The sequence below is a fragment of the Schistocerca serialis genome, chromosome 1 (assembly GCF_023864345.2).
Source record: "Schistocerca serialis cubense isolate TAMUIC-IGC-003099 chromosome 1, iqSchSeri2.2, whole genome shotgun sequence".
Lineage (NCBI taxonomy): Eukaryota > Metazoa > Arthropoda > Insecta > Orthoptera > Acrididae > Schistocerca > Schistocerca serialis.
The window spans coordinates 1154315663-1154331615 of NC_064638.1; the positions used below are offsets into that span (position 1 = coordinate 1154315663).

Sequence of the window (15953 nt, forward strand, 5' to 3'; positions counted from 1 at the left end):
GCACAAAAGACTTGGTAACCACCTAGTAATTTATACTACAGATTTGTACTACAATACATAGTGGTTGTAGTGCCTGAGCATTGCAGTCACTATGCCTTTTCACAATGACGGAGCTAGATGTTCTTCATGAGGAGTTTGTCCTAATTTACCAGATTATGCGGCTTCTTCATCTACATCTACGTCTTATACTCTGCAGACTACTGATAAATGCATGGCAGAGGGTACATCCAACTGTACTGGTTATCAGGGTTTTCCCCATTCCATTCACATATGGAGTGTGAGAAAAATGATTGTTTAAGTACTTCTGTGCATGCTGGAATTAATATAATGTTAACCTCAGGGAACCATATGGTGAGTTCAGTATATTCCGAGAGTCACCATTTAAAGCTGGTTCTTGAAACTTTATTAATAAACTTTCTAAGGATAGTTTTCATCTACCTTCAAGAATCTGCCAGCTGAGTTCTTCTACATCTCAGTGAAACTCTGCTGTGACTCACACAAACCTGTGACCATTTATGCTGCCCTTCTTTGTATATGTTGTTCATTATCCCATGCCAGTCCCATTTGGTATGGGTCTCACACACTTGAGCAATATCCTAAAACGTGTTACACAAGCGATTTGTAAGCAGTCTTCTTTGTAGACTGATTGTGTTTCTCTAGTATTCTAACAGTAAACCAAAGTCCGCTACCCACTTTACCCATGGCTGAGCTTATGTGATAGTTACATTTCATGTCCCTCCTGAATGGTACACCCAAGTATGAGTTAGCAGATTTCAGCTGTGATTCACTAATATTATATTCATAGGTTTTTTTTGTGAAGAGCACAATTTTACAGTTTTGAACATTTAAAGCAAGCTGTTAATCAATAAATCACTTTGAAATCTTATCAAGGTCTGACTCAATGTTTGCACAGCTTCATTTACACTGTATTTTGTTGTAGATAACTGCATCATCTGTGAAAATTTTACAGCTCAGCAGTGTTCAGACATTCAATGTCCATGGTACAATATTAACCCTTCTGCTCATGATGAAACTTCTCACCTCTTTGTTCACCTTGCTTGAATGCATGTGAGTTTTGGAGTGAACACATAGTGCATTGTGGGGCGGTCACTCTGTTGTAGAAATAATTCAAAAGCCAAGATTGCTTAAATAGTGTTTACTGGATAACCGTTTTCAACACACTAAAGGTGCCATCATCGGATCTGTGAAGACATAACATGACAGGTTGGAGGGAGGGCTTACACGAGTTACACTATATACATTGTTATTAGTAATGTACCACGTACCTGAATGTAGATTAACAATTATAATCCATCTATATTCTACAGATATATTTGTGTATGACCGGCCAGAAAAGGTGTTTTCTTGGTATCGTAGTAATATGGTTTTCCATCACTCCCCATTCGGTGAGTTGAATGGACAGAACGAGTGCCATCCCGATGGGAGCACATGTGGAGTGGCTGTGCATCTTGGTGTGCATGTCTCATTTTTTCCCCTCTTCCTGTGCCCCCTTGGTTTGTTTCTGACCTGGCATTCCTTACTTTCATGTGCCTTTGCAGGTTTTCATACTCAGTCCGTTTTACGTTCATAATGAGTGCATAGATGGTCAGAGCCTTTTATAGCAAGTCAGTACTTTTTTAGCGCTTACAGTACCTAAGACAGTAGTGCCCAGACAGTTAAAGCCCAGCACACAGGTTTTAATCACTCGTCACATAGTATCTAAGTCGTGTTATGAACAGCTTACAATGTGTATGTTCCTGACTTCCATATATGAATAAAAGTCAATTATAATATATAGTTTTGTATGGTGCTAATAGGGATAATACCTTTGCTTCAGATGTTTATACTCTGTAATTGACGTACTGTATATTATGTATAGTACGTATAGTATGCATAGTATGCAAAGTATGTATAGTATGTACAGTAAGTGTATGCAAAAGTGTTCTTTTCGTGGGTATTTGATTAGCAGTAATAGTAAAGTAGTATTGTAGTAGTAGTAATGAGTGGTTATACCATGGGACTATGTGCACTGCTTAGACAGCGCTATCTAGTGGCCGTTGTGAACCACTAGAATCGCAGCAGATATACCTGCGCGGAATAGGGCAGTGTGATGCCGACCGTTGTCAGTTAAGCAGCGGTCATGCACCAAACAGTTTTATCTTGTGACTTCGGTTTTACATATCTCATGGAAAAGAATCACCATGAGAGCAGTTGTTTTTCATTTTTTGTGACAATGATCTCATATCAGCTGGTCTGCCTCATGTATTGTTATATTCAAATGGTTTATAAATATTAATCTACATTCAGGTATGTGGTACTGTAATAATAATAATAATAATAATAATAATGTATATAGTGTAACTCATGTAAGCCCTCCCTCAAACCAGTTGTGTTATATCTTCGCAGATCCGATGATGCCACCTTTAGTGTGCTGAAACCAGTTATCCAGTAAACAGCATGTGAGTTTAACTAACACAAGGTCCCCTACTTCATATTTAATGAATCACACTGAGCTATCATGATTTTCACTTAATTGTTTGATGGCTAATAGTATCTTTTGTTCCCACATTCGATCTGTGACTGGAGAATAATTTAAAATCTTCGAAAATATCCTTTGAGGTAGCTGACTGTGCAGAATTTCACACAGCACAAATGCCACTGCATTGTGTGGAAAGCTGTTTATGACACCTTCAAATTTCTCTATACACTCCTTCCTTCACAGTTCTCTCTGTTGGATTAGACACAAGCTTATGTTTAAGTAGTAAGACTTGTCCTATGTCGTTCTTCAGTAGCATCTCTTTCCATACCCTTGAAATAAACTGTGCAGTGTTGTCATTCAAACCTTCCGTGCACTCACATACATCTGTGCAGTAATAGTTTTCCAATTTTTCTGACACTAGCTTGCTATTTGCTCTTCTCAGTGGGTGAAAGTTTACAGAAACTACACTTCTACTACCACCTTGAGCTGTGTGAAATTTTCACAGGATTCGGTAAAGGACTGAGATAATTTGTGGCAACAATATTCTTGGTGCCTTTTGGTATTATTGATTGCATAGGTGTTGCATTGGTGTTAAACAGCTGCAGTCTTTGCCTTCTAGCACCACACTCAATTTGTCTATTGTGTATTCTGGAATACAGCTTCCAATCTTGTGTTGATCATTTCACATCAATAAAGAATGTTTTGATGAATCAAATAGTACTTTTTGAAATTCTCTTCCACAGCATGTACAGACTGGCTTTAACAACTGACTGACAAGTTGACATTTTTAATTTAATCAGTTTTGTCAGTCTAATGAAACAACCTAATGAAACTAGTCTTTGTCAGCATGTAACCATAAGAATGTTTCATTTTCACTCTCTGGGTTTGAGTGATTTCTGTTAGTGTGAGACAGCTGACAGACACCTGCTATGTCAGCTATAAGAATGTTTTCTCCATCTTTGGGTAGGAGTATTTTCACACTCATACTTGTTCAGTCATTTTCATTATGCATATTCTATGGCTAGAGTTTCTGGTACAAATGAAAAGGCGACAAACAGAGCATGCCATGGCTAGTTTTGGCTACTTTTCAGTGATATCCAACTATCCACATTTAGCTACTTTTAGTGGGAGCTTAGTTCCAATCAGATTAGCCCACCCGGCTAGCTGTGTGGTCTAACGCACTGCTTCCCGAGTGGGAAGGCATGCCAGTCCCCGGCACAAATCCACCCGATGGATTAGTGTCAAGGTCCAGTGTGCTGGCCAGCCTGTGGATGGTTTTTAAGGTGGTTTTTCCATCTGCCTCGGCGAATACAGACTGGTTCATATTCTGCCTCAGTTACATTATGTCAGTGATTGCTGCGCAAACACCGTCTCCACACGTATACCATAATTGCTCCATCAGGCACACATTGGGGACTATGGTTACACTCATATGGAATGAGACGTTCCCAAAAGGAGGGGGGGGGGGGGGTCCACTGGGGGCCGAACTGCACAATAACCCTTGGTTCGGTGTGGGGTGGCAGTGGGGTGAGTGGACTGCTGTAGCATGTTGTGGGGTTGTGTACCACCGAGGGCTATGGCAGGGACAAAGTATCTCCATCGTTTGTAGGTCCCCAGTTCAATACATACATAAATATCAATCAGATGTGGCGCAACATGCTTCTTGTCAATATTACATGGCACAGGGTGCTTTCTACCAATACTGCATGGCAGAGCATTCTTCTTGCCAAGGCTACGTAGCTCAGGATGTTTCCCACCAAACTTGCATGGTAGAAAGTGCATAATACCAATGCTGTGAGCAGAGGGTGCTCCAAAGAATCTTATGTGGGAAAGGGTATTTCCAACCAATGTTGTGTGACAGAGAAAGCTTCTTACCAGTGTCACGTTGTAAAGCTTTGTACTGATGTTGCATAGTGGAGGCTGTTTCATATGAATGTTGTGTGGTAAAGGGTGCTCTGTCCAGTGTTGCATGACAGAGGGCGCTTCTCACGATTGTTCCAGGGCAGAGGGTGCTTCACATTAATATTGCATGCTAGAGGATGCTCCCTGTGAGCATTACATGGCAAACTAGCTGTGTGTAAAACCATCAATTCCATAAAACATGAGTTTCTCTAAGAGTGTAACATGATCTACACAATCAAATGCCTTGGAAAGATCACTCAAAATACCAACTAGCACTATTTTATTATTTAAGTCTTGCAATATTTCATAAGTGAATGTATAAATAGCATTATCAGTTTACCAACCCCTCTGGAGTCCAAACTGTGCTATGCTAGGTACATTTTGTCTCTTTGAATCTGAAACTGTTAAATTTTTCTTGTTACCTTTATTATGAAGATGTTTAACAACTGCATACTGCATTTTGATCTGCCTTGAAAACTTCCCTGTGCCAGTAATGCATTATGTGTATCACTAAGAAAATTACTTGCTAAGTTAAAACAACTTCTCAGAATTCATATGAAATTCCTTCAGTGTCATATGAGCTCATTTTTAGAATTTTTATTAATCTATTAATTTCAGTGAAGGATGCTGGTGCTGCTTCTAGTTGCTTAATGTATTGTGGATATTGTGGAATGACATTTTTAACATCTTCTCATGCTGCTTCAACTGAACCATTTCATCCTATTTTTGCTGCTACGTTTAGGAAGTGAGTGTTAAAAGTACTCAACTTGTGAATTATCAGCCAAAACATTGTCATTTAGTTTAATTGTTACTGTCTTTTATACACTGACTGTGAGTTCTGCATTCTGTTTGATAGTATCCCTTTTAGTTTGATTCTTATTAATTACTGTTAGGACATACATACTTGTGAACATTTTAATGACTTTTCTTAAAATATTAGAGATGACCTACAAAGAGAGGCAGTAATACAGACTGACAGTATAACAACATTGCATTATATGAGGAAAACAAACATTTACAAAAGCCATCACTTAACACTTTCGGGCTGAGATGCCGTGGTTCATACATAAGACTCTCCCCTGATGTTAGGCAGTTCGCCGATTGTCCTCGGAGGATGCCTTCCACAGTTGAAGGCGAAACGTCAGGGGAGGGGGAGTCTTATGTATCGAGCACAGTGTCTCAGGCCAGAAGTGTTAAGTGATGAGAACACCTGCTGTGAAAGCCTTCATTCTATGAATTACAAAAGCCTAATTGGAAAAAAAAAAGAACTGGAATCTAGACATTGCACAGGTTAACATTTTTGTACTGCGATGCTGTACAGAGGGGGGCCGTTACTAAATGGATTTAATATTATAAAAATTTGACTTTTTATTTTTCACTTGATGTTCGCCAGTGCCTTCTGCCTGGCGGCTAGTTTCAGCATGTAAGCCATGTTACTGGACAGAACCACATTGAAAGTCACGTGTTGAACCATCAGTAGCTAAACTCATGTGTTGCTGACAAGGTAGCGCTACCGAACTGCGCGTCTACAATTTGGCTGTCCAGTAGGGAGGGTTGGAGAGATTCACATAGGGGTGGAGCTGCGGCCAGCCACCAGGAGCGGACACGCTGTCCGTTCTCTTCTGCTGGCAGCTTCCGACCCGACCAGACGCTCTCCTCTCCTGCTCTCTTGGGCAATCGCCCATTCAGTTTCGGCAGCTTCTCTAGGCCTGCCTTTCTTTGTCACTGCATTAAACAACCATGCTCTTAAAACATGTTTGACTTCTAAACCTCAAGGGGTGCACACCGCTTTCCCTTCCTCGCCAATCCTGACACTTTAACAATGCTGTTATAAAATTTGCAATTTGTTTGATAAAATGGTATATAAATCATTTGTTAACTAGTGTTTGTTTTTACTTTTTAAATATCATCTGCATCTGTTTACAACTCTAAAAATTTTACATGTGTTACTTTAGGATTAAATGAAGTCAGTAATTTTTTATATAGAAGGCTGCAGGTTATACAGTACTGTACATGCGAAATAACGTTATGTCTGTTGATGGTGGTGTTGAAAATAGTATCGTAACTTTTTATATTATATGTTTGATAGAAACTATGAAGGAACAAGTTGTGATATGAAGGCCTTTGCAACTAATAAAAAAAAGTTCAGTCAGTCCATGAATGAAACTGTTGTTTGTTACACTAAGTTCTTAGATGATGGGGATGCAAAATCATGCAACATTGTAGCAGCAACTTAGTCTTACTGTGATAAGATTGTCACAAAACTGGAATATGTGCATCATGTCCAGAAGAGAATGAGCACCAGACTGAGGAATTTGAAACTACATTTGAGGAAAAAGAAACAATCAGATGGTAAAATTATAATGCTTAGCTAGAGCACAAAATTACTGATGAATTACAACAGCACTATGGGATGGCTTCAGGATTTGTTGAGAATGATGGAGGATACTTTCTTCCAGAAACTGTCAACAGATGACAATCCAATCCTGGAATGAACTTAGCCATCCCATAACATATTCACGGTGTAAGTATCACAATGTACAGTACTCAGCCACTTCACAGAGCCATTAACATTCCATTCTAGCAGTATTAGTAGAAGTCATAAAGCCCATTTGCAGAGACCTAGCACATCCAGAATACATGGGCACACTTTGTTTCCAAATGAGTCTTTCCACAATCTCATATGGACTCACATATGAAAAAATGATTTCTTCAGGAGGAGATGCTGAGTAGCGATAGGCACAACAAAAAGATTCACACAATAGGCCTTTGTCGGTAATATATAAAAACACACACACACACACACACACACACACACACACACACACACAGTGAAGTGCTGCAGTTTAGACAGAGGCCTCAAAATGGTTCAAATGGCTCTGAGCACTATGGGACTTAACTTCTGAGGTCATCAGTCCCCTAGAACTTAGAACTACATAAACCTAACTAACCTAAGGACATCACACACATTCATGCCCGAGGCAGGATTCGAACCTGCACCCGTAGCGGTCGCGCAGCTCCAGACTGTAGCAACTAGAACCGCTCGACCATTAGACGGAGGGCAGGAGAGAAGTTGGGGAGGCGGGGGGGATGGGGGGAGGAAGTAGCGGAAAGGAGAGAGATAAAAAGAAATTAAAAGGCTGCGTGTGGTAGTGAAATGACGGCTGTGTAGCGCTGAAATGGGAACAGGGATGGGGCTGGATGAGTGAGGACAGTGACTAACGAAGGCTGAGACCAGGAGGGTAATGGGAATGTAGGATGTATTGCAGGGAAAGTTCCCACCTGCGCAATTCAGAAAAGCTGGTGTTGGTGGGAAGGATCCATATGGTACAGGCTGTGAAGCAGTCATTGAGATGAGGGATATCATGTTTGGCAGTGTGTTCAGCAACAGGGTGGTCCACTTGTTTTCTGGCCACAGTTTGTCGGTGGCCATTCATGCGGACACACAGCTTGTTGGTTGTCATGCCTACATAGAATGCATGACAGTGGTTGCTGCTTAGCTTGTAAATCACATGATTGGTTTCACAGGTAGCTCTGCCTCTGATGGGATAGGTGATGTTAGTGACCGGAATGGAGTAGGTGGTGGTAGGAGCATGTGTGGGACAGGTCTTGCATCTAGGTCTATTACAGGGGTATGAGCCATGAGGTAAGGGATTGCGAGCAGGCGTTGTGAAATGATGGATGAGTATATTGTGAAGGTTCGGTGGACGGTGGAATACCACTGTAAGAGGGGTGGGAAGGATAGTAGGCAGGACATTTCTCATTTCAGGGCACAACGAGAAGTAATGGAAACCCTGGCGGAGAACGTAATTCAGTTGCTCCAGTCCCGGATGGTACTGAGTTACAAGGGGAATGCTCCTCTGTAGCCAGACTGGGGGACTTTGGGAGGTGGTGGGAGACTGGAAAGATAAGGCATGGGAGATTTGTTTTTGTACAAGGTTGGGAGGATAATTTCGGTCAGTAAAGGCTTCAGTGAGACCCTCGGTATATTTTGAGAGGGACTGCTTGTCACTGCAGATGCAACGACCATGGGTGGCTAGGGCATATGGAAGGGACTTCTTGGTATGGAATGGGTGGCAACTGTCAAAGTGGAGGTATTGCTGGTGATCAGTAGGTTTGATATGGACGGAGGTACTGATGTAGCCATCTCTGAGGAAAGTGGCTTGTTGGGTTGGGTAGGACCAGGTGAAGCAAATCCTACATTCCCGTAACCCTCCTGGTCTCAATCTTCATTAGTCACTGTCCTCACACATCCGGCCCCATTCCTGTTCCCATTCCAGCACTACACAGCTGTCAGTTCACTGCCACAGTCTTTTAATTTCTTCTTATTTCTCTCCTTTCCACTACTTCCTCCCCGCCCCCCTCTCCCCCCCCCCCCCCCGCCTTCTTCCTGACCTCCGTCTAAGCTGCAGCACTTCACTGTCTGTCACCCCCACCATATTATCCCTCCCCACCCCAGCCTCCTCGTTACCCCCACCCAGTCGCCACTCCTATCATGCACTAGTGCTGCTGCTCGCAGTGTGGTTTCAGTTATCTGAGACTGCAGACATGTGTGCAAGTTGTGTTTGCTTGAGTGTGTGTGTGCGTGTGTGAATGTGTGTCTATTACTGACAAAGGCCTTAATGGCCGAAAGCTATAATTGTGTGAATCTATTTGTTGTGCCAATCGCGACTCAGCACCTCCGCTACATGGTGAGTAATAACTTTCCTTCTCTAATATTGTTACATTCCATTCTGGATTTTCCATTGTTTGATTCTTCAGGAGGAATATACTAAAGTGGGATGGCAGAGTCTATGGTGCTGTTATTGCTTTTAATGACAGCTACATTGGTAGGGTGAAAGTGATATAATGTGTGGGAATTAATCCTGGAGTAAACTGCATCAGAGAACTTCAACATATGGACAAGGTTCACATCAACAAAGCACAGTATGCAGCAGAGATGGCCATTAGGGAGCCCACAAGGGGAAGAGGGTGAAAGTGTTGGAAAATAATCAAGATAATGGTACAGGGTGCTATTCGGTTAGTAAAAATAAAACATACTGTATATTAAATAAGTTTTAGTCATTTCAAACTAGAGGAGCCCTTTCTGACAAAACTACATTTTCTGTTTCATTTTTCTCTAAATCTCAGGAACCACTTGGAGTTAAGTACTGAAGTTTTCAGGGATTTGCAACATACATGTACTGAGTCGACTGAACCAAAAGAAAAACAAAATGGTAAGTACAATTGAAATTATTTTGGAGAAAGTACAAAAAATCATTTAAAAGTTTAACCGTATGGTTGATGAACTTTATTTCCCAAACCAGTGGCTAAAATGCAATAAGTTTATTTCAGTACACTAATAACATAATATGTAATGACCTGTGAAGGAGTCATTTCATTGCTACAGAGGTTGTTGAAATACAGGGAAGTGAAGTAACAAAATTTAACACTGTTGATATAAAGCACTGCAAGTTCCCTTAAAGCTCAAACATCCTTACATGGAAATGAACTTGCAGACTAGCTGGCAGAGGAGGCATCAAGATCACAGGAGGGTTAGCAAAAATCAAACATCCTAATACCTTCATGAATCACATCTCACAAAAGTAGTTCTGAACAAATGGGCATCACTACAAAAGTATATTTTCCAATAGTACGCCAGAGTGGTGATCAAATTACCATTATCTCTTAATTTCACAGCCATGTTAATGGGACATGGGAAACTGAAGTCTTAATATCACAGATTCCGATTAACCAATGAGGCCATGTGTCCATGCACAGGAGGTAACCAAAATTTGAACCACATATTATCTGAATGTGGGGACTTTGAGAAGCACAGGCACATACTACTGAAACGTGTAAGGACAGGCAGGAGAGGCCAACTGGCAAGAATTAACTGATACAATACTTTTTAAAAGACTTCTTTAATTTCTGTTATCAACCGAATTTCCAACTGTATGAATTTCAGTCACCAATTGCAAAACAAACCCTGTGCTAATTTTCGTACAGTAATGGTTTTCAGAGAATGTACGTGCAAAAAAGAAAAAAAAAAGTGTACTATGCAGGAACAAAACAGTACAACCGATTAGTCAGACACGTGTGTTTCTCAACTACGGCATATGCTTAAAAAATCTATGAATTCCTACATGCTACAAAACTGCTTCCTCTGTCTCACGGTGCCTTGTGCATGAAAATATGTAACTTAATCCCATTAGTTGTTCATAAAAGCTGCGAGTGTACAATACATGTTACTCACATGTGTAGGTATTCATTATACTTCGGTATACAAATTGTTATATATCCTTATTAATGTAAGGTAATATAACATTCACATTTAACTTGTAAAAGAAACATAAAAAAGAATGTTATATAAGCTGTTAGGTATAAGACCTTTTTGCATATTCCTCTTGCAAGTGTATGTCATTAAAGACTTTTAAAAGTTTGTATAACAAAGGAAAGAGAGACATCAGCCTACAAAACGTAAATATCTGAAGAAAGTATCATGAATTACGACGCCAGTCATAGAGTATATATAGTGGCGCTAGTAGCGATGTTGGACAAAAACTTTGAAGTTCCGTAGTGTGATATCTTTCAAGGTTTGTTAATGAGTATGCTTGGCGCCCTGTGCGATAACCTTGACGAAGTACTTGTATTAAATGATAAAGCAAAAGAGAGTGCTGAATTAAGCGGGACATCGATCGATCCACCGACTTTACGCGTGGTCTGAAAATGGCATCGACGGCCGGACAGGTAAAGAGCCTGCAATTTTGCTAACAACCGTTGGTGATAACTGTCAAGACACATACCGGCTCTTCATAAATAAGTGTACTTAACTATTAAAACAACAAGACAGTAAAAAAAGCAGTTTGTGTAAATCAGTGAATTTAATGTGAAAACCATGTTTTGATTTGGGAATTCAAAACCTTCCATGCCCCTACAGCAAAGAGAAACAAAGTCTTGGAGATTAGATTCAGCATTATTCCGTCAGTGGAGAAATATGCCCCCCCCCCCCCTGTTTCTATTTAATTGTTATGATTGCTAGAACGGCAATGCGTTTCACGGTTGCTATGGTGCGTTGTGTTAGAATACGGTTCAAAGAATATTTACTGAAAAATGCAAGCAGCATTCCCCTTAGCCTCTTGAAATACTGCGTTTAAAATTCATGTTCTATGGCCTGACAACATGCAGCGAATATGATTTCTCTTGTGGTCATTGAAAATGGTTGTTTAAATAATTAAATTTTTCTCGGGAACGCGCAATTGATATACTGGTGAAACTAAACCCATTCTTTTTCAATTTTAAGGTAAAAATGAGGAACCCCATAAATATTGGGTAGGACCTGACTAAAAAAATGTAGATTCTCTACTCCCAGAGAAATCTCACCCATTACATGCACTTTTTCAGCAACTAACTGAAGCAATGTGCTGTCTGATGGTCATAGCACGGGGAAGTGATTCGTAGAAATGGCAACAATTCACAAATACCTATCATAATTGTCTTTATGCAGCTATGTTCGCCATTTGTAATAAAGTTTTATTATTACATTTCCCTTCCAGTACCTACATTATTGCACTTGGCTCCGATTCTGCTCCTCTGTCCTTGTAAAGTGCACATAGTTTCTGTGCATTCAGTTTCAAGTTCTTAAAAATGTATAGAAACTTTGAATAACTACTAAAGGCCTACACAAAAATAGTGTATCATGCGTGATCTGCGTGAAAATGTGTGTGGTGCATCGAAGACTGGTAGTATCAAAGTAGACCAACTGTCCAAATAGTTGTACAGTGTAACGTCATTGTATTGCTGCAGAATTGCCTTATGCTTGGAAAGTATGTTTCTGTTTACTTTGTTTAGGAAATGCAAATTTACTTGTTTTGACTTCCGAGAAGTACCCTGCATATTGTTACAGTGCACTGCTTAAGATAAAATCTGTGAATGAAGGAGTATCAACTTCCTGGGGTACATGGCTGATGGAAAATATTGGAATGGTTTCAGCAATTGACACTGCACAGTGGCCTAAGGAATCATTATTTCAGACAGTTAGTGATTCAGTGCCTGTCGAGCCATTTTCCTTTTGGTTTCCCATGAATTTCCTAAGTCTCTAATTTTCTATCAAAGGTGTGGCATCAGTAGAAAAGTTTGACAATAGATATTGTAGCCCTCATACCTCTCGAGCAACCCTTGGGGCACACTATGGAGGAAACATTTTATCACTCTTAGTAAGTGCTGCGGTTGTAGAAAAACAGATAGAAACAGTGGGAGTTGACCAAAATGTATATTTAGTTGTGGATTATCCATTTCTTGTTAATGTCACTAAGTCTTGAACATTTTATGTATTTAGTACTTGTACCCATTTTTAAGGTTTTCAGTACAGTGTAGTGTGACTAAAATGTTAACATTGTTACAAAATTAAAACGAACCAACTGAATATTTCTTTTTAATTAATGTATCATATTCATGTTAACACTTCATTTGCCTGTACTTTTTAAATAAATAGGGTTGTTCCACTTATTCAAGTTTCACTTAAATTTTTCGTTATGTAGGTTATAAAATGCCGAGCAGCTGTTGCTTGGCAAGAAAAGAAACGACTGTCTATTGAAACCATAGAAGTAGCCCCTCCAAAAGCTGGTGAAGTTCGTGTAAAGATAACTTCAACAGGGATATGTCACACAGATGCATACACTCTTGATGGTCATGATCCTGAAGGCACTTTTCCATGTGTTCTTGGACATGAAGGAGCAGGCATTGTGGAAAGCATTGGTGAAGGTGTGACCTCTGTAAAGCCAGGTAAGCAGGATTCTTCATGACAACTCTTTCATCCTCCTTTTTTCTTTTGCTTACTTAAACACTAACAAACGACTTATATCCAGACCAAACTGTACAATTTAAATGTAACAAAGTTGTGTCCAAGGGGGCAGGAGATAATCTGAAAAAAGATAGGCATAAACTATACCGAGAAAGTGTCCTGAGAAAGTTTAAAGAACTGGCTTTAAATTGTGACTCTAAGGATATAATACAAACCCTTATGTCTCGGTCACATAAGGATTGTCAGGAAAGGATTAGAATCAGTATAGCACACACAGAGGCATTCAAACATTCTTCCTGCACTCCATACGTGACCAGAATGAGAAGAAACTATAACTGGTACATTGGGACGTACCATCTGTTATGCATTTCACAGTGGCTTTCAGTGTGTAGATTGCAAGTAAATGTGGTGCCAGGTTGTGGCGTGGAGAATGTTTGTGTCTGAGAGATTGATTTTTGAAAGAAGGTGGACAAAAATAGCAAGGAGTAAAGTACGAGGGCAGTTCAATAAGTAATGCAACACATTTTTTTTCTGAAACAGGGGTTGTTTTATTCAGCATTGAAATACACCAGGTTATTCCCCAATCTTTTTTAGCTACACAACACTATTTTTCAACGTAATCTCCATTCAATGCTACGGCCTTACGCCACCTTGAAATGAGGGCCTGTATGCCTGCACGGTACCATTCCACTGGTCGATGTCGGAGCCAACGTTGTACTGCATCAATAACTTCTTCATCATCCGCGTAGTGCCTCCCACGGATTGCGTCCTTCATTGGGCCAAACATATGGAAATCCGACGGTGCGAGTTCGGGGCTGTAGGGTGCATGAGGAAGAACAGTCCACTGAAGTTTTGTGAGCTCCTCTCGGGTGCGAAGACTTGTGTGAGGTCTTGCGTTGTCATGAAGAAGGAGAAGTTCGTTCAGATTTTTGTGCCTATGAACACGCTGAAGTCGTTTCTTCAATTTCTGAAGAGTAGCACAATAAACTTCAGAGTTGATCGTTTGACCATGGGGAAGGACATCGAACAGAATCACCCCTTCAGCATCCCAGAAGGCTGTAACCATGACTTTACCGGCTGAGGGTATGGCTTTAAACTTTTTCTTGGTAGGGGAGTGGGTGTGGCGCCACTCCATTGATTGCCGTTTTGTTTCAGGTTCGAAGTGATGAACCCATGTTTCATCGCCTGTAACAATCTTTGACAAGAAATTGTCACCCTCAGCCACATGACGAGCAAGCAGTTCCGCACAGGTGGTTCTCCTTTGCTGTTTATGGTGTTCGGTTAGACAACGAGGGACCCATCGGGAACAAACCTTTGAATATCCCAACTGGTGAACAATTGTGACAGCACTACCAACAGAGATGTCAAGTTGAGCACTGAGTTGTTTGATGGTGATCCGTCGATCATCTCGAACGAGTGTGTTCGCACGCTCCGCCATTGCAGGAGTCACAGCTGTGCACGGCCGGCCTGCACGCGGGAGATCAGACAGTCTTGCTTGACCTTGCGGCGATGATGACACACGCTTTGCCCAACGACTCACCGTGCTTTTGTCCACTGCCAGATCACTGTAGACATTCTGCAAGCGCCTATGAATATCTGAGATGCCCTGGTTTTCCGCCAAAAGAAACTCGATCACTGCCCGTTGTTTGCAACGCACATCCGTTACAGATGCCATTTTAACAGATTCGTACAGCGCTGCCACCTGTCGGAAGGCAATGAAACTATACGAGACGAAGCGGGAATGTTTGAAAATATTCCACAAGAAATTTCCGGTTTTTTCAACCAAAATTGACCGAGAAAAACTGTCCTCGTATGTAGATAGTTAATGTTACAGTGGCTAAAGGAAATGAAAAAGGTAAAAATGCACTTAGGGGTGTGTAGTAAACTTTACAAATGGGTTTTAAATGAGAGCTTATTTACTGTTAAGTGTATAAGCTAAAACCAGAAACTTCAGGAATGAGTAAAGGATTACTGAAAGTTGGGATACCACCCATGTGCTTTGACTTGACACCATCCGGAGGGCAAACACCTCTACTTCAAGAATGTTCAATGTGGTGACTACAACGTTACTCATTACACCCATGAACAAACATTAGCAACATGCAGAATATTTAATTAAAGTGATAAAATGAAAGTAACTGGACAACTGTGTGAAGTAGGGGGTTAGATTCAGGAGCAAACTATGTATGTGACAGCAAGAATCACAACACCGTTCCACACAAATATTCGCTCAGAAAGGGTGCACGTGAAAACAATCAGCCCAGCGGAAAAAAAAGAAAAGGAAAAAAAAAAAAAAAACCACTCGGTTGGTATCGCACATTTCGCGCGATGTATACAGCTCACGCAAAGACAATTATACCAGGAACCTGCACCAACTAGAAACCACAGCACCACAAATTTCACTTGATCTATGTAACTCAAATGAGGACAGCGGCATAAACAACTTACAAGTAGCAGAACTAAGTTTTATCAAAACCTAACAAGACCAAGATAACTACTACACCCTCCATGATACCCACCACCATAAACTAGTAAATACGAACTTCAACTACCAACACAAACCACAAAATCGTGAAAAAACCACCTCCAGCATAAATGTCAATATCCAATCTAAAGAAAATTTGAGACATACCTATACTGCCATGAGGGCATGTAATTATTGTATTCATAAAGTTGCACAAGAGATGATTTTTTCACTTTGACATATTTTGGCACATATGTTGCACCATCTCTGTTGCTCATTTCGTAGCATCATTTAGGTCTAACCTAGTAGGTGAACATTCTTTGTAA

The 15953-nt window shown here is 40.6% G+C and overlaps 1 protein-coding gene across 1 annotated transcript in view; it reads left to right on the plus strand.

Moving 5' to 3' along the window:
* Positions 1-10954: 10954 nt before the first annotated feature.
* Positions 10955-15953, plus strand: part of LOC126417923 (alcohol dehydrogenase class-3) — a 34779-nt gene continuing 29780 nt past the window's right edge. The window contains exons 1-2 of the mRNA XM_050085154.1: positions 10955-11110; positions 12901-13144. Coding sequence (XP_049941111.1) covers positions 11090-11110; positions 12901-13144 — 265 coding nt within the window. The 5' untranslated portion in view covers positions 10955-11089. The remainder of the gene's footprint in view (positions 11111-12900; positions 13145-15953) is intronic.